The 23,248-nt window shown below is 40.5% G+C and overlaps 1 protein-coding gene and 1 long non-coding RNA gene across 7 annotated transcripts; one reads left to right on the top strand and one right to left on the bottom strand.

The window, feature by feature from the left end:
- Positions 1 to 1,050: 1,050 nt before the first annotated feature.
- On the top strand, positions 1,051 to 16,531 carry LOC310709227 (cryptochrome-1-like). Of its 6 annotated transcripts, none has more exons than XM_083508565.1 (11): positions 1,051 to 1,169; positions 4,946 to 5,409; positions 5,742 to 5,858; positions 6,898 to 7,048; positions 8,178 to 8,318; positions 10,268 to 10,438; positions 10,748 to 10,888; positions 11,706 to 11,857; positions 13,544 to 13,641; positions 14,263 to 14,373; positions 16,138 to 16,531. In XM_083508565.1, exons 2-11 carry the CDS (start codon positions 4,997 to 4,999, stop codon positions 16,242 to 16,244), a joined length of 1,602 nt encoding a protein of 533 aa, XP_083364691.1. In that variant the 5' UTR covers positions 1,051 to 1,169; positions 4,946 to 4,996; the 3' UTR covers positions 16,245 to 16,531. The 6 variants fall into 6 exon arrangements, with proteins under 6 accessions (XP_083364691.1, XP_083364693.1, XP_083364694.1 ...); XM_083508563.1 differs by lacking the exon at positions 1,051 to 1,169 and adding an exon at positions 2,874 to 2,978; XM_083508564.1 differs by lacking the exon at positions 1,051 to 1,169 and adding an exon at positions 3,003 to 3,435.
- LOC310709258 lies at positions 1,204 to 2,847 on the bottom strand. Its single transcript, XR_014527429.1, has 3 exons — positions 2,758 to 2,847; positions 2,295 to 2,408; positions 1,204 to 1,461 (listed from the first exon to the last, which is right to left on the bottom strand). It is a non-coding gene; the product is annotated as an uncharacterized lncRNA (long non-coding RNA).
- Positions 16,532 to 23,248: the final 6,717 nt, after the last annotated feature.

Genomic DNA, 23,248 nt, shown 5'->3' with positions numbered 1-23,248 from the left:
TTCACCCCTTTTGCAAGATAACTATTTCTCATGTACTTTAGAGGACTGAGATTAAAAAGCATATGTATACAGTGTTATGTGCCCAGGACAGACTGAAAAAGAAATCTTAATAAAGTATGCCCCGCCCCCTACAAATTACAATTACAGTTTTGCACCCCACACTATCCTTTAATCATTACATAATCAAGCCCTGTTCAATAGCAGAGATCATGCCCTTAAACTCTTTATGGCAGATTAAAAAATGCCAGTAACTTGGATGTGTAAGATGTCAACATGTTTTAAAGAGAATTTCATTATTGGGCAATTTATATTACAGCATGCTTCTATGTAATTTGATATTCAATGGCACCAAGATAAGTAAGTATACACTGATTGTAATCTAATGGCATAATCCTACACATGTTTATTCAGAAGGAACTCCGATTGAGTTCAGTGAGTTCCAGGTAAGGAGCTATATGATGTCAGTCTTGGTTATGCAAGTTAAAACTCTACTTAAGAACATTATAAAGCAGCCTTCAATTGTATGCTGCACGTATTTATTTCATAAAATATTATATATCACTTGGTTGTGAAAACCTCAGAAAGAATAAAACAATAAAATTATCAGTAAAAACAGTTACATTCAAAAATAATTAAAAACAATGACTTCACTGCCTCTGCTGCAAAACCTAATGCACCACTGGCCTGAACCCTTTTCACTTTGAATAATTTTAACCAAGTATTTATCAAAACTTTAATAAAATATTAACCACCACCCCAAACCCCCCCCCAGGTATTTAGCATGTAATTAAGGGTTGTATCCAACTGTGTTCTACTCAGTGGGCCTACTTTGAGTAGGAATAGCAATGGCTTCAATGCTAGGTTTCATTTTATTTTGCCTATAGAATCTGCATAGCTCCTTAAACCAGATGCCTATCACATGCCTGTACTCTTTTAAGTGGGCATTAGTCAGCTGCAGCTTTTGCCAGGAGGAAGGAGAAGGGATTTAGAGTGACCTACATTCTGCCCATAGTGACCTAGTTATTGTACTGTGTGTGAGGCAAGCTCATAACAGAAGCTTCCAGGTGTCACATAAATGCCAGTCAAATTCCTGTGAACAGCTTTGAACTGTGTGACAGGATATAATCCTGGGATTCCCAGCAGGAGTCAAAAGACCTCAACAGAAAAAGGTAAACACTACAAGGTGCATTTGGGGTTCAGTTCTTAAGCCAATTAACCAGTCCAGTTTTTTTTGCAGTGGAATTGCTTCAGAGTTTGTTGTTTGAAGATTGTGCCTGTGAAGATGATTCCAAGTGAACTGGGAGAACAGGCCTAAGACATTTGCAACATTTTGGGAGGATTTAGTCCTGATCCTCCTGATTCCACTTAAAGTGTGTCAGAAGAGACAGAGGCACAGTGTCATCGCCTTCCCTTCCAGGGCACTTCTTTGATTTGGATCACAAAAAAATATGAGTTCTGAATCTTGAGAGAGATTTGGGAAGCATTATAATTCAGCATGTTAATGATTACCATGTACATAAAAGATATACAGATGTGATTTTTAAATATGAAATGGTACTAGCGGGCTGTAAGAAATATGCATATTTCCACATTAATATTGTGAAATTTATTTCCTCCCCACACACAACTCCATACTTTGTTACCAAGGTATTTGCTTACTTAGCATGGGTAGTATTTAAAGTACAGTGGTACCTCGGGTTACATACGCTTCAGGTTATAGACTCCACTAACCCAGAAATATTACCTCAGGTTAAGAACTTTGCTTCAGGATGAGAACAGAAATCGGGCTCTGGCGGCACGGCAGCAGCAGGAGGCCCCATTAGCTAAAGTGGTGCTTCAGGTTAAGAACAGTTTCAGGTTAAGTATGGACCTCCGGAACGAATTAAGTACTTAACCCGAGATACCACTGTATATTCTCTGGTATATAAGATTTGACATTTTATAGCCCTCTACATTCACTTATCTTGGTCCAATAAAAAGTAATCCTGTTCACCTAGGGCAGGGCTAGGGAACCAGATGTTCTTGCACTCCCAACATCAGCCCCAGCCAGTGTGGCCAACAGGAATTGTAATCCAACAGCATCTAGAGACTAAAAGATCACAGTTCCCCTGGCCCTGGCATATGGATGTTGGACAGTCAGTTTTGACTATCAGAAGTATGAAGCCACCTGTTTTCTGTAAAGGACCTTGGTTTTAACAATTGCATTTGACCTGATCATTTTACTGTTGTGATATCTGACAGCATGGTAAGCTAGAAATATATTACGTAAACAGATGTGCATGGGATTCCTCCACCTTTGCGTTCTGATAGGTCTCAAGTGCCCTCACAAAGCTGTATAAGCAAGCAGAAAGTAATGCAACCTCGCTGCCTCTCCACAGTGTGGGCAACTGCCCCTGGTGAACTTCTGCCTGTCAGCAGCGTAGGAGGAAAAAAAGGTGTCAGCACTTCCCAGACTGGTCTGCACCCAGTCACACAAGCAACCCAAGTCTGGACACGCTGCCTCAGGAGAAGCAAGGTCTGACTGAGAGTAGTGACTGACACCAGGCTCAGTCCTCGGGGATTTATTACCCCGACCGTCGGTTTCCCGTTTTGCAGCGAGGCTTCCTTCCCACATCACTGCTGCTGCTGCCTGCTTAGGGCTGCAGCACAATAATAATAATAATAATAATAGTAATAGTAATAGTAATTTATTATTTATACCCCGCCCATCTCTGGGCGGCTTCCAACCAAATATTAAAATACAGTAATACATCAAACATTAAAAGCTTCCCTAAACAGACCCAGACCAGACCCGAGTCGGCTCCCGGTCTTCTTGCAAACACAACCCCGCGCATATCCAGGCAAAAGCGACTGCTGAACCACCGCCACGCCCTCCCTGAGCTCCTCCGCCGCCGCTTTGGAGGAGCCGCAACCGGAAAGAGGAAGGTCTGGTGCTGAGGCTGCCCGGAAGGCTCTTGCGCCGCTGCAGAGAGAGACAGGTAACCCCGCGTCCCCAGCAGCCCCCTGCCCGCCTCTCGAGAGTTGAATGGGAAGGGGACGCCCCTTTCCTCCGCCTTGCTACCGAGTCTCTCCTTACCCCTGGAGCTCCTGGCAAGGCCCTGGGAGGGTTCCCCCTTTCCCCGTCGCGGTAGGGGCTCTCCCCTCTGCCCCCGAAGCCTACACTCCGCGTCTGGACGCTGAATGCGTCTCTGCATGCAAAAGTGCAGGGTTGATTCCCGTCCCTCTTCCTGCATAGACAAAAAGCAAACTGCATCGACGGCGGATTTGATAACCCCCGAGCTCAGTCAGGGAGAGTGAACGCAACCCCTTTTTCCTCCCTCGATATCGTCCTGAAGAAACTCCTTCCTCTGAAGCGAGCATTTGCAAGAGGAAGAAAGTCGCCACTAGTTAGGGAGACAGGCGATAAAAAGGAGTGGGCATCTGCACCTTGGACAGGTGTGTAGAAGATGCGAGCTGCACCAGCACCATAGTCCATATACCTGCTGACATTCCCTCTTCTAACTATTGGAGGTGCAAGAGCTCCGGTCTCTCTCTCTCTCTCTCCTTTTTGCACCTGGTGGATAAGTGTTGCTAATCCCGATTACAGCTTTTTATTTTAACATATAATGCATGAAAATGCATGTGTTCGTTGAGCTATGGCCAAGGATAGAATAATGACCTGGAACAATTAGATTTTGGATTCTGTGCTGGAAAGCTGCATTCTGAATTCACCATAAATTTATGCCAGTGCAGACTTCAAAACCAATATATCTGCAGTCACATTGATTTCTAACCACCTACATGCTTGGGATTGGACTGAGCCTGGAGAGTAAAAGTATAGTACAGTAAGCAACAAATAGAGTATCTGTTGTGAATGTTTTCTGTCAGGGTGCAGTCAGTCCATCAAAACCATCTTTTTGAAAATTATTTTTGAAAGCTGCTTTTCCAAATTTCCAGCTGCACCTAAGTACCGTAGGTATTTCTCCCATTCTGAGGAGTCTGCTTGGCTTCCTGTGACCTAGATGCCATTGTGCTAATAACCCCAATCTGTCTTCCTGCTCTTTACCTCCTCTGCTGTTTACTGCAATATGCAGATATTGATAAAGTGAATAGAAGATTTACTCCCTCATAACACTAGGACATGGGGACATCCAAGCTAGTTGGGGTGAGGGAACCTGATCTTCCTTCTGTTGGTTCCTTCTTTCCTAACTATTTGCTGGCATGTAAATCACTTCCTTTTAGGATTTACTACTTTCCTCCTCCTTCAGCCAGGCTTTCTTCCTTTTTTAATTTTTTTAAAAAATATTAATCAGTACAAACACCAAGGTAGAAAGACACGTACAACAAAAACCATAAAAACAATAATAACACAAATTTAGATACAGTAATATCCCTATGCCTACTCCTTGTTTATCGCCACTCTCTCCCCCCTCTATTTCCCACTGTTATCCGCCTTGTCACTTAGATATTTGTTCCAAATTTCTTTGTATTTATCTATTCTTATTTTGCGTCGACAAGCAGTTCTTTTGTATGTAGCTAATCTGTCCATATTATCAATCCATATGCTCAGTGGAATCTTTATGCGACTCTTCCAATTCATCAAAACAAGTTTTTTTTGCTTCTAATATAGCGCGATGTAACCACTTTTTTTTGGCCCCTTGAGATCTTCCAAATTTCCGGAAAATAATTTATTGAAAATAATTAATTGAATTAAATTCAGTTCCCCGAAATAACAATTTCAGGCTTTCTTTCTATTTTGCCACAGTATTGGGGCCTGTTTTGTTTAACATCGTGTCTCCATAGTCGGCACATGTGAGCTTGTGCTTAGGATGGATTTGTTTTCCAAGAGTTAATAATAAAACTTAAATTTTTTTATTCTTTAAACTAGCAGCCTTACCAGACTATTTCTGTACACTACTGCAATATATACCAAACCCTGACTTCTTTTCTCCCCCCATTATTGTAGATCTGAATTCTCCCCACATTTCTTCCTTCACGTGTGAAATAAATATCCAACATGCCTCATCGGACTATTCATCTTTTTCGGAAGGGTCTCCGGCTACATGACAACCCCACTTTGCTAGCTGCACTGAAGTCTTCCGAAATCGTATATCCAGTTTACCTATTGGATAGAATTTTTTTGACATCTGCAACTAGAATAGGAACTAAACGTTGGCATTTTCTCCTGCAGACTCTGGAAGATCTCCAGACAAACTTAAAGAAATTGAACTCTTGCTTATGGATTATTCAAGGGGAGTATGAGGCTGTATTGCGGGAACATGTTCAAAAGTGGAATATTACCCAAGTGACTTTCGATGACGAGATTGAACCATATTACAAGGAAATGGAGAAGACTATCCAAGTTATGGGGAAAGAAATGGGATTTGAAGTATTTTCTTTGGTGGGGCACACTTTGTATGACGTCAGACGGTACGGAGCTGACCAAGGGGAAGAAAGCTTATCTCCTGGGGGGCCATTGGTGGTTTTACAGTATAACAAATGTGCAAACCTAGCTTGCGTTCTGCAAGCATAGATATGTTTCTGTTGCTGATGCAGATCTTCACTCCTTTCTGCTGCAGAACTGGCCAGTATTATGAGCGCAGACATTAAAATGAAGAGTTTAGGCTGCAGTGCTAAACACATTAGGGAATAAACATCACTGAACAAAGTTTTACAGAAAATTTAGTTCCTCTACTGTCACCCAAGTTCCATCCTTTTGCAGGCGGTTTCTGTTCATAGTGTAATCATCTTGTGTTATACAGGATTGTGGAACTAAACGGAGGAACACCACCATTGACGTACAAAAGGTTTCTTCAAATACTAACAGTGCTTGGAGATCCCGAGATGCCTGTGCAAGACATTACGGCTGAGAATTCACAGTAAGGAATAGTTGTACCACTAGAACATAAAAATTTTCCTCTAAGAATAGCTGGCTCACAGTAAAATGATTTTATTTATTTAAGAACATTTATATACCACCTATTCAAGCTAAAGTGGTTTACAAAAGACAATCTAAAATAATTTTGCAATAAGTATTTTTTGCAAAGCAAAAAAAGTTTGATCCATGTGACTTATCAAAAGATTGATGTGATTCTTGTTTTTATAATGTCCAAATTGAGAGTCAAATTACTTTTGGTTTTGTTACATAATTATCTTCTGGGATATTGTGGTAGTGCTTTAGTAAACTCTCCACTTGTGATGATCACATTTGAAAACCAGTGTTGGGACTCCCAACAGGGTTTATGAACGTATCAGAATTTGAAAAATCTGCCTTGCGGTGAAATACTTGAATTTGAAATCTATCCATACAATGGATTTGATTATGACTTGACATATTGGGATCTCAAACGGCCAGACAGTCTCAGTATACTGGCATGTTTTGAAAGATTCTTTTTGGTAAGCATAACTTAGCACAATACCAGCTGTCGATCTCATGAATACAGAGATGTACAAAAAGTATGAACTGAGGCTATGAATTGATGATCATTTTACAACTTATTTTAATTACCAAGGCTTTCCACATGGACCCATGGGAAATGTACTTTAATTATTTACAGCACAATAATAATTTTTAAAAATCCTTCTCTCATCCCCACTAGGGTTGTGGGTGTGGAAATCCTGTTAGCCCATCTCAGGACACTAATTTGCATGACCACTGCAGTGTTTCCTAGAAACATAGCATGATATGTTGGGCCTGATTGTGCAAAGATAGGAAGGCAAGGGAGGCAGCTATTCCAGTCTGTCATGTTTCTTTCTTTTCTGTTGGCTTTAGGACGTGGGTGGTTTCCAGTGGTGGTAACAAGCAACACTTTCTGCTGCATTCACTTGTTCTGTGATAAAACAAGCTGATTGTGTTTGTTTGCCTCATTATGATATAACATTTGGTTTTCAAAATAAGTCTCTTTATTTCCTTCTTAGAAAACTCAGTCCTCTCCCTGAAGTGGGTCTGGCCAAGTATTACAGGGTGCCTCTCCCTGAGGATCTTGGGTTTTCCAAAGAGTACAAGTCATCTTGGAGAGGAGGGGAAACTAATGGGCTCCAACGACTTGAAGAGCACCTGAAAAACCAGGTCAGACTTAATTCAAGGTGTATCTGTCCTTTCTCATGTTGTTTGTGAGAGGATAATCAGCAGTCTTTCTGATCACCTTTGCAAGAACAATCTAAATCCAAGCCACTTTCCATCTCCTAAAGAATTCATATCTGAAGTCATCTAGAAAGTCCCACAGCTTTTTGTTTCCTTTTTAAAAATTGCCTTCCAATATTTATCTTTATTCTGCATATCATGGGTCACCAGTGCGGCACCCATGGGTGCAATAGTGCTCTTGGGGTCTCTAACGACTACCACTCTGACCACTATATTATGCTGGCTCAGGTTTGTCACAGTACACAAAGCGCAACAGATTGAACGATAATAACTCTGAAAATTTTACTGGTTATTTCCTATCATAAAGGTCTAGCCCAGTATGTGCAACATATTTGGTTCATATGTACGGTGTATAACCTATGAGGCTAATTCCAATACTAATACATTTCTTCTTTTCTAGTATACGTGCTGCCGAAGCGAGCACATTTCTTCTCTTATCTTTTCTTGCTGCTGCTTCTTGTAAGTTCCTGTATAACACAATCCTTAGGTGAAAATAGAAAGGTATCGAGAACAACACAGCTGATGTAGACTGCTGGCACAAGTACTGAGAATCATTCATGTACAATTACTTATGTACCTGTTATACACATTGACAATCGAATATCAGCTGAGGAAGCCCTTTGCGTAGCAAGGTATTGAACTTGTTTTGGCTCAGGTTTGTCAGCACATAACTATAGTGTGGAGCAAGGATAGCCAAATAAGTGCCTTCCAGGTGTTGCGGACAACAAATCCCATCAGCTCCACCTAGTGTGATCATTGGTCAAGGATGATGGGAGTTGTAGTTCACAGCATGTGGATGGCACCACTTTCACTACTGCTAGTGTGGAGGCTGTGTTCTTAGCATGGAGCATAGGCATGCTATAGATTTGCTTGTTTTTAAACTATTTCTAGCCCTTTCCATTGAATTTTATCAAAGGTGGCTTACATAAAGGGTTTCATACAAAGGTAAACTAAAGAGGAATAAGGTTTGCTTATAGAACCCACTGCCTCACTTGTAGCACAGCTGTCATTCCATAGCAGCTGTGCTTCTTCTGCTTTGTGTTTCTCTTTTTAGGGTTGGGTAGCAAAGTTTGCTAAGCCAAGAACAATCCCAAATTCTCTGCTTCCAAGTACTACCGGCTTGAGTCCCTATTTCAGCTTGGGCTGTTTATCAGTTCGAATGTTTTTTCACAGGCTGTCAAAAATTTATGCTCAGGTAAGTTTGCAGTATGCAGCTTATCTACATGTTAAGCAAGGAAATGTGACAAATTTCCATTCCCAGAAAAAGCATGTTATTTTTCCTACAGCAGCTAGGCATGATTTATTTATTTAACATATTGGATGGATTTTCCCCTAAATTGATTTTTGATTTTTGAATTTATTGTTATTCATGTTTTTATACTGTATTTTATGCTGTTTTTTGTTGTATCACAATTAAGTGTTTTAAATTTATTGTTAGCTGCCCTGAGCCCAGTTTTCTGAACAGGGAAGGGCAGGGTATAAATAAAAAAATATTATTATTTCTACCCCATCTTTTAGTGCAGGCCCACATATTAAATGTTAAAACCAAAACATTTGCACAAACATGATAAAATCACCAGCAAAGTAAAAAAAGAAAGAAAGAAAGGTATATAGGGGCCAGGCCATCAATAATATCAAGAAAAGTCTTTAAGGATTGCTTAATGACTGTCTACAAGAGACGGGGCCAAGTGGAGTTTTCAGGGGAGGGAATTCCACGGATGTGGGGCCACCACTGAAAAGGTCCATGACCCTAGTACCCAGCAACCCATTCAACTTTAGTGACAGGTCTGAGGGGAGGCCAATCTTAGGACCTGAGCAGTTTCGTATAGGCATAGTAGGAGTTCTTCAGATAACCAGGTCGCAAACTGTTCAGAGCTTTAATGGTCAGTCCTAGCACTTCAAATTAAGCCAAGAAACAAATGGTTCACCAGTGCAACTGATGCAAAACTGTTGTGTGACATGCTCAAACTGCCTATTGCACATAAGCATGCTGGAGGCTGAATTTTGCACCTGTTGAAATTTCCAGATTGTCTTTACATGCAGCCCTACATAGAGAGCATTACAGTACTCTAGGCTGGATGTAACCACTGGTCCAGTCCACATATAACACTAATGCAAACCATGGGTTAGCACAAATGATGAAATGTAAGAATTCCGGGAGTGAATATCATGGCAACTGCATCGTTCCTCCAGTCCGGCTGCGCTAACCAGGGTTAGGTCATGGTTTGGTTTGGTGCGATTTCCAAACCCAAGCTCGTTGTTTCTTTTCCCAAGACAAACCCTGAGGAGTAAATCAAGAACAAACCTTGGTTACAGCTTGTGATTTGACTGAGCAAGAGTAACTATGTGTTCAGATGTAAAACTAAGTCAAACCAAGGCTTAGCCGTGGGCAGCCCAGCAGTAGGAGAATTGGGAGAGGAGCACAGCAGCTGCAATCTTTGGTCCAGGAAGCTGCATGCTTGCTCATTGCCCGTGGTGAAGCTTGAGTCATGTATATGTAATTGAGGCTAGGTCTTCTTTCTGCAGCTAGGGTTGCAGTTGGTGAACCAGTCTTTGCTGGTAAAAGGCACTCCTAGAAAGGCACCTCCCTAGTTAACAGAGTCCAAGAGTATCTCCCAGTTCCATGCCTGAATTTGTAAGCGAGTGCAGTGAAACCCATCTGAAACCTTTTGTAAATCTCCATCTAGATCAGTGGTCTTACCAAGAAATGCCTTGATTGGATTATCTGGATTAAGATGATGTAATATACTGTATGTACAATTGTGTATACTGATTTTTTTTAAAGCAAAAGGTGTAATTTGTTATATCTGCCCAATTCATAAGGTTTTAAAATACTTATAGTTTGCTTTATAAAGTGTTAGGATTCCATTTTAAGCACGTCAAGGTAATAGGATCCAATAATAGGCTTGGAAATAAATTGAAATATTTAATTTCATCTCTGAGTCTCTTCCATGAGGCATCTCAGTGCGATTTACAATACAATAAAAACATAAAACAATTGCATATATAAAACATTGGAAGAACAAAATAGCTTGTGAAAGGTTCTGGCTTGCTGCTTTCAGTGCTGAAACCCCATTAAATGTTACAAATTGTTGAGCTAAATCATGCTTCCCATTTTTTCATCTTCCATTATCAATATTACAGTCAAAGAACCATTCCCTGCCACCAGTATCTCTTCAAGGACAACTACTGTGGAGGGAATTCTTTTATACGGTAGCATCAGCAACACCCAACTTTACAAAAATGGTTGGGAATCCCATCTGTCTTCAGATAGAATGGTACCAAGATGCAGAGAAACTCCACAAATGGAAAACGGTATGTTGATTCTTTGTACTGTTTTAGTACTCTGAGGCCATTGTTTCCAGTATTTTGCTGATGCTGGAATTATATAAATGCTATGGTTTAAGATGCTTTTCCTCTGCTATGTTTTTCCGCCCTAGGACTTTTGGGGGAAGGGCAGACTACAAATACGGGAAATAAATCAATAATGGTGCATTTATCATCACATCCATTCGGTCCTTAGTCTCTGTAAGAAGAGAGAATGTCAACTATTGTGAGAGTTACAAGGTGGGAGTGCAGCACATCTGAGCAGATCAAGAAAATTGAAATTGTTCTATTTCTTAGGCACAGACTGGATTTCCCTGGATTGATGCCATTATGACTCAGCTCCATCAGGAAGGCTGGGTCCACCATCTTGCTCGCCACGCAGTAGCCTGTTTCCTCACACGTGGAGACCTATGGATCAGTTGGGAAGAAGGAATGGAGGTTTGCAGTACTTATTTTGTCTTCTGCCCTGATTGGCATAGTCCTGTAAAATGCAGACTTTCTAGGGAATCTGAAAGTAACCTCAGTGTTTAATGTTAGCATTCCCCTTGGCAAACGGAGGGTGGGGGGACTTCATTGCAAACATAATTTTGATCTGAGTGAACAGCAAGTATCCTTTGGAATGAAAAAGGGTTAAGGCTGTAATCCTATGCTCACTCTCTTGTGAAGAACTCAGCAGAATATACTTGCTATACGAGTAGACACGTATAGGATTCCACTGTTAAGTAAATCAGTGTAAAAATTACATATAGTTCTAAGGCGGTAAATCTATACCAGTTCAGAATATGAGTGATGGCTTACATGATTGAATGGTTAATAATAATTCCTCACATTGATGTCACAGGGAAAGGTTCTAACTTAAACTTGTCCCATATATCTAGTCTTTTATGTGCATGGTTGTTGGGGGGGGTTTTTTGGGGGGGGAAGGGGGCTTTCACAGGGACATTAAATCCCATGATTGCACTGCCAGCATAGACATAATTCCTGAGGCATGCTGGGAAGCCGTAGCTCTTGCTGCTGGCAGCTTTGAAACAAATCAAAAAGACAATGGGGGGAAATGGAAAGGAAGTCCATTCAGTAGCTCCTCGCTTCCTAGGATTCCCCTGAAACATCTTGCCCAGTCACACTACCACCCAGGTTTGCAAAATCCACCCCCCCCCCCCGCAATTTGAGGAGAGCCAGCAATTTCATGTGGGTTCAATTCAGCCCAACTTTGCAGTGTCTCTTATTTTAATGGTATGGCTCTCCTCAACTACAGGTGTTTGAAGAATTGCTTCTGGATGCAGATTACAGCGTGAATGCAGGGAACTGGATGTGGCTGTCAGCCAGTGCTTTCTTCCACCAGTACTCCCGCATTTTCTGTCCTGTTCGCTTTGGCAAGCGCACAGATCCCGAAGGACAATACATCCGGTGAGTACGCATGGTTGATACATCAAGGTCTATCATGCTTTAAACCGTAAGAGCAGTGCTGTTGGATAAGAACAGTGGTTCATCTTGTCCACATCCCACAGTAGCCAATCAGATGCCTTTCAAGATGTCCACAAGAAGGTAAGCAGGAAGGGTGGAATAATTCGGAGAGTATGTATTAAGAGGCCAAACTCCCCTGATCCGCACCTCATAAATGAAGGGCTGGACTGAGCAAGTTCTCTCTGCGAATCTGCATTCTCCCAATGATATTTTACAAGGTGGCCTAAGCAGGCAACTTGCAAATTCTGTAAATTAAATAGGCATTGTGTTAAATTTGCATTACTTCCATTTGTCTGTCCTGAATCTGAAAAGTTCCTCTTCTCCTGGGCCTTTGGCTAATTAAACAATCTATAATCTTTTAAATTGAGGGAATAGTGTTATGTTTGTTATTATGTTATGTATTTTTGTGGTTTTTTACTGTAAACTAACCTGTGATCTTCAGATGGAGGGCAGCATTAATAATAATAATAATAATAATAATAATAATAATAATAATAATAATAATAAGGTGGTTCTGCTCATTTCTCCTGGGCCATGTCCAGAAAGTGATGTTGGGGGATGAGTGTTCAGACCCCTGGACTCTCACTTGTGGGGTGCCTCAGGGTTCCGTCCTCTCCCCCATGCTTTTTAATATCTATATGAAGCCGCTGGGAGAGATCATCAGGGGGTTTGGGCTGGGTGTTCATCAATATGCAGATGACACCCAGCTCTACCTCTCTTTTAAATCAGAAGCAGTGAAGGCAGTGAATGTGCTGTGTGAGTGCCTGGAGGCGGTTGGAGGATGGATGGCGGCTAACAGATTGAGGTTGAATCCTGACAAGACAGAGGTATGGTTTTGGGGGGACAGGAGGCAGGCAGGTGTGGAGGACTCCCTGTTCCTGAATGGGGTAACTGTGCCCCTGAAGGACCAGGTGCGCAGCCTGGGAGTCATTTTGGAGGCGCAGGTTAATTCTGTGTCCAGGGCAGCTGTCTACCAGCTCCATCTGGTACGCCGGCTGAGACCCTACCTGCTTGCAGACTGTGTCACCAGAGTGGTGCATGCTCTAGTTATCTCCCGCTTGGACTACTGCAATGCGCTCTATGTGGGGCTACCTTTGAAGGTGTCCCGGAAACTACAACTAATCCAGAATGCAGCAGCTAGACTGGTGATTGGGTGTGGCCGTCGAGACCACATAACACCAGTCCTGAGAGATCTGCAATGGCTCCCAGTACATTTCCAAGCACAAATCAAAGTGTTGGTGCTGACCTTTAAAACCCTAAATGGCCTCAGTCCTGTATACCTGAAGGAGCGTTTCCACCCCCATCGTTCAGCCCAGACACTGAGATCCAGCACCGAGGGCCTTCTGGCGGTTCCCTCATTGCAAGAAGTGAGGTTACAGGGAACCAGACAGAGGGCCTTCTCGGTAGTGGTGCCTGCCCTGTGGAATGCCCTCCCATCAGATGTCAAGGAAATTAGCAGCTATCCTATTTTTAAAAGACATCTGAAGGCAGCCATGTTTAGGGAAGTTTTTAATATTTAATGCTGTATTGTTTTTAACACTTGATTGGGAGCCGCCCAGAGTTAAATAATAATAATAATAATATAGAAACAGTTAACAACACAAGGTGTGTGCTAATTATATTTTTCAGAAAATACCTCCCAGTGCTGAAGAATTTCCCCTCCCAGTACATTTATGAACCTTGGGTAGCACCAGAAGAGACACAGATAGAGGCAGGCTGCATTATAGGTAATACTCAAAACATAATAAATTTTCACTATGTACCCAGCAGAGTAGGGCCCTGCTTTCCCTGATTTTACCATATTTCCCCCTCCCTCTCAGTACCTAAGCTTCCTATCCTTCTGTCTGTCCCCTCCAGTCAGGGCAGGCTCTCAGAAGGTATCCCCATCACCATACTGTGTTGCACTGCCTCACTTCCAATGACCCCATTGCTGGGGCAGATGACCAGATTCCCAGCTTTGGAATTGACATGTCCCTCTATTACCTGGGCTGCAATGAGAGTGCAGCTTTCTGTTTCCCAAGTACCATTACCACTGCACCCAGCTCACCTTAGCAGCTCTGAAGTTTCTGCTTCCCTGGTGTCAAATCCTGTCCTTTCTCTTCATTCAGGGACTTAGCAAGGAAGGGCCCTTCTTCCCTCCCTCCCATGACTGCCTTTATCTGCCCATTATGTTTATTTGGTCTAACTATTAAGCCAGTGTGTTTGCCTGCAGCTGGAGATGGAATCCCATTTTGGTATTCAGTCAGGAATTTGAAAAGGTTCTACCAAGATCTGATACAATTAATTCGAAGAGTTACTGTTAGTAATGCTGTTTCCTTTCTGTCATTGTTTCCTATGTTTTCCATTAGGTAAAGATTATCCCTTTCCTATTGTAAACCACAAAGAAGTCAGTGATCACAATCTACAGCTGATGAAACAGGTTAGAGAAGAACAGCATAAAACAGCTCAGCTCACAAGAGGTGTGTCTGCAGGCTGGTACTGAGCTCTTCCAACTTGACAGGGATTGTGGGTTTCTCTTGATTCTGATATCTAACCATAGTACAGAGAGCCAGTGTGGTGTAGTGGTTAAGAGCGGTAGTCTCGTAATCTGGGGAACCGGGTTCGTGTCTCCGCTCCTCCACATGCAGCTGCTGGGTGACCTTGGGCCAGTCACACTTCTCTGAACTCTCTCAGCCCCACTCACCTCACAGAGTGTTTGTTGTGGGGGAGGAAGGGAAAGGAGAATGTTAGCCGCTTTGAGACTCCTTCGGGTAGTGATAAAGCGGGATATCAAATCCAAACTCTTCTACCTCGGGTTACAGACGCTTCAGGTTATAGACTTTGCTAACCCAGAAATAGTACCTCAGGTTAAGAACTTTGCTTCAGGATGAGAACAGAAATTGTGTGGCAGTGGCAGCGGGAGGCCCCGTTAGCTAAAGTGGTACCTCAGATTAAGAACAGTTTCAGGTTAAGAATGGACCTCCAGAATGAATTAAGTTCTTAACCCGAAGTACCACTGTAAAAGCCTGGTAGCATCTCTACAATTAAAAGTAACAATGTTGTAGATCTCTCTTTATAATCTGCATCTAGGTAATTCAAATTCTTTATTAAGAAAGGTTCCATTCTGCCTTTAAAACATATGTGCAAATTGTGCATAGTTTTGCTGCTCTTCGTGGGAAGTGAACTCAGTCCCCTCACAGATTTCTCCAGGCATTGTTTATGCACTTTCAAGACTATTTTTGGAGCCTCAGAAAAAATTAAGACTAATCCAATTATGTCTGCCCCTAGTGGAACGGGCACCTTTGGTGGAATGTACTGTCTCCCCCAAAATCTGCTCCAGAGGGCTGGGGGGCAGCAGGGCTAAGGAAAATCCTATTGTGTGAGCAGAAATCCATTTGCTCAGTGTTAGATGTCACCCTTAGCCTTTTGTTTTTATCACTGCCCAGACAGTTTATAATCTGCATTATATATGGATAACACAGGAGGTTAGAGATTGATAATGAGGAGTGATGCTAAGGAAAGGAATGCCAAATGGCAGAGGCTGTAAGGAGATTCAGGAAAGGCTTTGCTAAAAAAGTATGAAAATGTATAATGGATTTCTTTTCGCAAGATTCTAAGGGGGGGGGGAACATTCTTAGAAATTTTCTCTTGGGAAAAATAAGTCATTACATGTCTTTTACTTCCTAAACTTGTCATTGTTCAGTATTTTGCTGTGTGCTTTTAAAAAAATTATAACATGTTTTAGAAAGTACAAGGAACTAATTCCTCCAGGAGGCATAGTTAATATTGTTTATGTATCTTTAAAGATATTAAAGCCAGGATTCTAAAATTTTCACAATTGGTTCTACATGCCCAGTGAGACTTTCTCACAATATGTTAAATCACTTTTGAAATGGAGGGAACTTTCAAAGCTAGATGCTACTGGTGGTGGAGAGGGGAGAGAGAAGAAGAAGGGGGGGGGGAAAACAGTGGTGGAGGAATAAAAAATCCCTCCTGGCAAACTCAAGTCTTTGAGTGTGCCTGAAGTAGCTTTTGGTACCCAGCCTAAGTATTTTATTTGCAAATACATTTCAAGTGCTCCCTTAATTTAGTCAGGCGCTATTGGATTTGACCAAGGGGACATTTCCGTTGAGACATAAAAAGAGTATTCCATCTCTTCACCAGTGAAACTTAGGCTTTGAGTTTTAGTTAGTGTACATATTCTGAGCAGTTTTGCAGTAATATGGTATTCACCTCCTTTCTAGATGATGTGGATGATCCAATGGAAATGCAGCTAAAGCGTGGACGTTCTGAAGAGACCTCACAAAAGAAAAAACTTGCCAGAAGCAGTGAACAAGGACAAACTGATTGACTGACAGCCCAATACTATTTAGGTTTTCTCAGGAGTAAGTCTCACTTTATTCATTGGGACACACTTCCAAGCACTTATTAAGCAGGCAACTTGAGAGACTTCTCAAAATCAGAAAGAAGTGATGAGGTGGTTAATTTGTGCTATTTATATTATGTAAATAATTTGGTCCTTTGTCTGTTCCTGAATTTTCTCCTCCAGAACCATCCCCACCCTGAACAGCTAATTTTGAAATAATTCATAGAATAACTTGCTGTGCAGATGGTTAATAAATCATTTCTAGGAAAAAGGTTCAGTGTTTGAGTTCTGATTAGTTTACATAGATCCTTTGACAGGATTCCATTCTGATCAGTGGTCAGTCAAATGTTTGCGTTGAGAAAAGATGATACTATTTTTAATAAATTATTTTCACACCACTGTGTTAACAGCTGAAGACGAAAGCTGGCCACAAAATATGAAACCAATGGAATCGTTTTCTAGTGGATTTACAATTCGGACAATATATTTATTTTAGAAAAGTGTTTCTATAACCACCATATCAGTAGTTATAGAAATGCTTTTATACAACATTAAAACATAAAGCACCTTTTAAAAACTACAAGTAATCATTAAAGTGACTGGCTAATCAAGAAACAGTTGCTAATTAATTGTGGCAAGAAGGAAGGAAACCTAAAAATACACAAGCAACACCAATTCATCTGTGGTGCTTGGGAGAAAGATTCTGCATATTAAGGAGATGTTTAAAAAACAAGCAGAAAACTAGATCATGAGGGATGAATTATGCACAACTTGAACAAGCTGAAAAGCAATACTACAAAGCAGACCTCAGCTGATTTTCATCCGTGCCGTTTCTGATCTACCATAAGCCTCTTGCACTCAATCACCACTGCACACCTTTGGGTCTAGTCTTCTTGGACCTCCAAGTTAGTGCCTCCCAATCTCACCACTCATCCCTTTTGTGTCCCACTCACTATTTTATAGCAAAGAGGGAGGTCAGCCCTTCAGCATAAGGGGAAATGCGGGGTTCTCTAGAGTTGTCTGTGACAATAACCTCCCTTTAATAGGTGACCAGTTGTCGACTGAATTGGGAGAGGGAAGGATGTGTTGGTTCTATATCCACCAAATACTTCATTTCATCACCAATCCATCTAGAACACTTGCAACTACTCATGTAGAGACGAAAAGTATGGACAGCGGCATTAATGGAAAAACTCACTAAGCATGAAAGTCATGTACGGCAAACAGGATTCAGATGATTTTATAGATATATGCTACTGTTTCATAACCTTTTCCACTAAGATGGTATCCCCCACATTCACATGAGCATTTTTGGTACCGTATTTAGCTGAAAATGTGGTTCAGTTCCTACTCTGGAGAGCAGGGGAAGGAGGGGGGGATCTTGGTATTCCACTTACCTATTCATACCATTGCAATGCCTTTATTGATGTCAGTTTGAAGCCTAATAAAGATATGTTTCAATGAAAAAACAGAGGATGAAATATAGCCATGCACTACTTTTAAGAGCTGTTGATTTTAGTTGGAGAGTTGTGTTTAACTTCCTTCATTGCAACACGAAAGCACCTAACATGGCTGCATTTCCATGTCGCAATAAGCTGAGATGCGTGGCTTATCTGGTTTGCTATGAACAAACCGTGTGCTAGGGCAAAGAGCCTCTTCTGCTTTGCTCTGAATGAGAAGCTTTCATTAATTTGGCTTCCCATGACATGTGAACCCAACATCCAGGTTTGTTGCTCCCAAATTAGCCAGCATCAAGCCAGGATCATAAACCAAACCCTGGCATGTTTGAGTGAAAAGGTTCTGTGCCAAAAATACTTATATCCTCCCATACCCTCTCAACCAATAATTCTCCTTCAATGAATGACGAAAGTGATTGCATTTTTTAAAACAAAAACAAATTCTCACACGTGAGGTGGAGGACTATGCTTACTTCACTTTTGAGGCGGACAAAGGGTGTTCATGATTGAGTTTCCTTTTTTTTTCATTCTACAAATCATTGCTTCAGTGCCCTGCATTCAACAGCCTTTCTGTGTATCCTCAAAACCCCATAACATCCATTGATTTTTTTTGGTTTTTTTATAATCGAGAAGTGTATAAATTTTATGAAATAATTGTCATGAAATTCCACTTGATACTGATCCAGAGCAGAACTCTGACATATAGTTAGCAGAGTAAAAACTTAAACAGGTTGCAGGAGTCCCAAAAAAATAGACCAGAGGCAATTGTATTTCATCCAGCAGAGCTTCACTGCTATTGCAGGCAACATGAGCATAATGGTCACAGATCCAGTACATTCAGGATTGGCACTGTCTATAAGAAATCCAGTTGCAGCAGACTTAACTTAAACTTGCAATAACTTATAATAAGTCTAAACCTTAACACTAAACATACTATATACAGAACACCACACCAGAAGGAAAGAGAGATAGAAAGAGAAAGTGAAACCCAGGCTCCTTCTGGCCTCAATATCACAGCCCGCATGACCTTGACAGAAGAGATAACAAAACCAGTTTAAGGAAGCTGAAGGAATAACCCAAACATGGACCTTCTGCTTGTTTCTTTCACACAGAGAAGCTTCCAGAGCCCTCTTGAATTACCGTAATTAGACTAGGAAAGATCTCTACACATTAGATCAATACTTTCTCTACTAAGAAATACAAACTGACAATAATAATGTTAGTCTTGTTTTGTTTTATTTTGCCGCTAGTTCTGATTATTTGGGACAGGCATTCATTCATTCATTTTATTTGTATGCTGCTTTTTCACAAAAAATCATGCTCAAAATGTCTTAACAAAGAAAATAGGAATACATTTCAAACACCACAAAATCAATTTGATAAAAACAAAACAACAACAGAAACCATAATAACAGTAACAATTTCATAATAATATACGGTAGTTAAAGCTATGGTTTTCCCAGTTGTGATGTATGGAAGTGAGAGCTGGACCATAAAGAAGGCTGATCACCGAAGAATGGATGCTTTTGAATTAAGGTGCTGGAGGAGACTCTTGAAAGTCCCATGGACTGCAAGAAGATCAAACGCATCCATTCTTAAGGCAATCAGCCCTGAGTGCTCACTGGAAGGAGGATCGTGAAGCTGAGGCTCAAATACTTTGGCCACCTAATGAGAAGAGAAGACTCCCTGGAAAAGACCCTGATGTTGGGAAAGATGGAGGGCACAAGGAGAAGGGGACGACAGAGGACGAGATGGTTGGACAGTGTTCTCGAAGCTACCAGCATGAGTTTGACCAAACTGCGGGAGGCAGCGGAAGACAGGAGTGCCTGGCGTGCTCTGGTCCAATGGGTCATGAAGAGTCAGACATGACTAAACGACTAAACAACAATGAATAGCAAATAATAATAATAATATTTTAAAAATCCAAATTTCAATACTATAAACAGAAGAAGATTAATCTAATTGATTCAAGAATAACACAGAAGCCTTATAAGAAGCTGCTGCAGGAGAAGAACTGAGCAACATCGTGGGAGGGGTGTTTCCAGGACTAAGATGAAACCGTGAAGCTCCCTTGTTTTTTTTACCGTTGGATGCTGGCATATGCCGCCCTTTAACCATTTGACCAAAGAACTAGCGCAGGGGTCTGCAACCCGCGGCTCCGGAGCCGCATGTGGCTCTTTTACACCTTTGCCGCGGCTCCGGGGCGGATACTAGCGAGGGGAGGAGGCGCATTGTGTGCCCCGACACTCCCCACTGTGGCAGGCGCTGTACTGGCTGTGACGTCGCATGGGGGCAGTGCGTGCGTTAGTCACGCACCGTATCAACGTCACCTTCCCGCCCGCTGTCAGATCGCGGCTCCGGAGATATATTTGTTTTAAATGTCGCAATGGTTTTGCGGCTCCCAGTTTTTTCCCCCTTCAGAAACGGGTCCAAGTGGCTCTTTTTGTCTTAAAGGTTGCAGACCCCTGAACTAGCGGGTATCGGAAATTGTTCTCTTTTAACATATTTATTCAGCTTTTTTAGGACCCAGACACAGCCATAGATGCTTATCTTTTTTCAGGACTATGACTAGAGAATTAACCCATTCTATGGGTTCTTCAATGCAGTATTCTCTATGTTTTATATTTATATTTTATTGAAACTTTTCAGTAGAGAAAGAGAATTAAAAGGTGAGGAAAAGTGAACACAAAACAAAATTAAACAAAAAGAAAATTACTTGAAACTGTGGTATAATACAATCTGTAAATGTGTGTGTGTGTGTGTGTGTGTAGAAGTGAAACAATTATTCTAATGAGTATAACAACATTATGCTTTTCTGTAAATGGATTCCAAATATCCTTATATTTATCCATACACAATCTACGTCTACAAGCAATCTGTATGTTGCAAGTGTAGGAATATCCATCATTCCAAGGGAGCCATGGTATTATCTTTCTAATGTATCAATATCAGTTTTCTAGCGGAAGCAAGGACACAAAAAGTCCATTTATGTCAACCCACTGCCAAACAATATATAGTTGGTTTAGAACTTTCATCTGACAGTTTTTAATTTCTGTCCAAAGTAATATTTAACTTAATACGTTCCTCCAAAAATTTATAAGCATCGGACATTGCATAAAACGTATTTTTCAAAGCAGCATTTTCCTTATTTCACCTGCAGCAGATTGCTGTTGTATATAGTCGCTTTCTCATCTATCAATTGGTTTAAAGTTAGTACGGTATACCCACATTCATCTAGTTATTCCATACTGCCATTCCTCCCCTCCCACCAAAGTGTTAAAGTAGGATTTCCCCACAAAGTCAGTTTAGAATAGGGAAAATTGTCAAATGCATTTTTATGAGACATAATGTTCCATAGCTTTCTAACTGAAAAAAGTGCTTCAGGCAAATCCTGGGTTTTAGTGTATTTTGATCCCTAATAAAAGACCTGACCTATATATGTATATTCTAGGATTGTTCATGTCAGAAAAGTATCACTAGTTTTGGGTTTCCAGTAACTAGTATTTGACAATAAGTAAGCTTGGTGATATAATTTCAATTTTGGAATGCCAAATACTCCTTGTTTAATTTGTACTTGCATTTTTAATAACAGTAATCTTGGGAGTTGAAGAAGCCCATAGGCATTTCCTTAATAAGGAGGGTTTTTTTAAAGAAATATTTTATCAGAATATGAACTGGAATTCCTTTCAGAATATAGTTTAGTCTGGGAATAATATTCATTTTGAGAACATTCACCCTTCCTCAAAGGGTAAGTACCTCCCATCTATTAATATCTAAAGAAACCTTTTTGATTATTTTATTAATATTACATAACTTGGTTATGTCATTTGGTATTAAAATACCTATATATTTAATGGATTTTGAACAAATATGGAATTTCAATTTCTTAAAAGTGAGCACCTTTTCACCTATTGGCATCAATTCTGATTTAAGCCAGTTAATAGAGTAGCCAGTAAATTTGACCAAAAGTATATTGTTTGCATCAGCCTTAGTATACTAAGTAGCCTTAGTGTGAGATTTTGTAATAAACAAAAGTATATCATTCACAAGTAAAACAAAATTATATTCAGCTGAGTTGTGAACTGTTCTGCAAATCTCACTAAGTTGTCTAATACCACAGGCCAAATGTTCTAAGCAGATATTAAACAAAAAGGGGATCGGAAGCATCCTCATCTAGTTCCTCTATATAGGGGAAAGGTTTTGGACATAATGCCATTTGCTTTAACTTGATATAGGTATATCATATGGTATCATGATCCAAAGGAAACCTGAATCTCTTTAATGCATGCTGCATATAATGTTTATAAATTTTATCAAAAGCTTTTTCAGCATCTAATGATAAGATAACAAATTGGTCTTTATTTTTAATTCTATTAAATCTATTACTGGTCTAATATTGTATTGTATGTTTGCCTAGGTTTTTTTTTTATATAAATCCTGCCTGATCATTTCTTATTATAGACAGTATCACTACTTGTACTCTATTTGCCAACATTTTTGTTAAAATCTTTATATCAATGTTGATCATTTACAAACTGAGGAGTTTCTGTTAAAACGTGTTTATTGTTCAGTTTTTTAGGCGACAAACGTGTGCACACATATTTGGGCATAAATGCCATTTTCTTTCCTTTTGCCATACTATTCATTTGTTATGGATACAAAAATATGCAACTATGTTTACTACCTGCAAGATCAGGACCAGCGCCAGATCAAGACTGTTAGAGGTCCTGAGCACTAAAAAGCTTATGGTACCTCCCAAATATAATTGAAAATAAAAACAACACTAAACCATAAAATAAGATTTTATTGGTTAAATTTCATCCTGTCTCTTATTTCAGTTATCTGAAACTAACATGGCAGGCTAAGGCTGTTTAAATCTCACCAGTTGTAATGTGGAGGGCAGTGAGGAATGAATAAATAGAAGTTGATTCATTCAACAGATAATTGTTGGTGTGAACAGGAGTTAATAGTACAATTAAGATGAATTTTGCAATTTTGCGAATCAATGCTCACTGTTCAGAATGAAAAGATGAAGTAATGATTGTGCTATAATCATTTCCCCACTGGTTATGTGCCACTGCTTTGGATTTTATTTATTTATTTTCACCTTTGATGCCCGAAATGAAGACTAGGTAAGTTCAGTGACTACTAAAGCCTCTGAATAATGGGAACTCAGGGCATTGGATTAAATCTGAACATATTATGTGTTAAAGAACTACTTGTTGTTGTTGTTTTTTAGTCATTTAGTCGTGTCCGAATCTTCGTGACCCCATGGACCAGAGCACGCCAGGCACTTCTGTCTTCAAAAGAACTAATTAGCTGAGTTTAAATAATTATGCTGTATTATGAATCTTTTATACCAGAATGAGACACTTAAAAATTGAAATTTTACTCTTGTCAATTATGTCCATCTCATAGGTTCCTCAGCCTTAGTTAGACTTGAACCTGAAAACAAGGACACCAGGAGAAAGTTGCACAACACAGAGCCAACAGTTCCAGTTTTAAACTAATATCCTCCCAACAGGAAGTGCT

This window comes from Podarcis liolepis, assembly GCF_965112155.1.
Source record: "Podarcis liolepis genome assembly, chromosome: 6".
Lineage (NCBI taxonomy): Eukaryota > Metazoa > Chordata > Lepidosauria > Squamata > Lacertidae > Podarcis > Podarcis liolepis.
The sequence above is the reverse complement of the archived record's forward strand: the minus strand, read 5'-3'. Positions and strand labels throughout refer to the sequence as shown.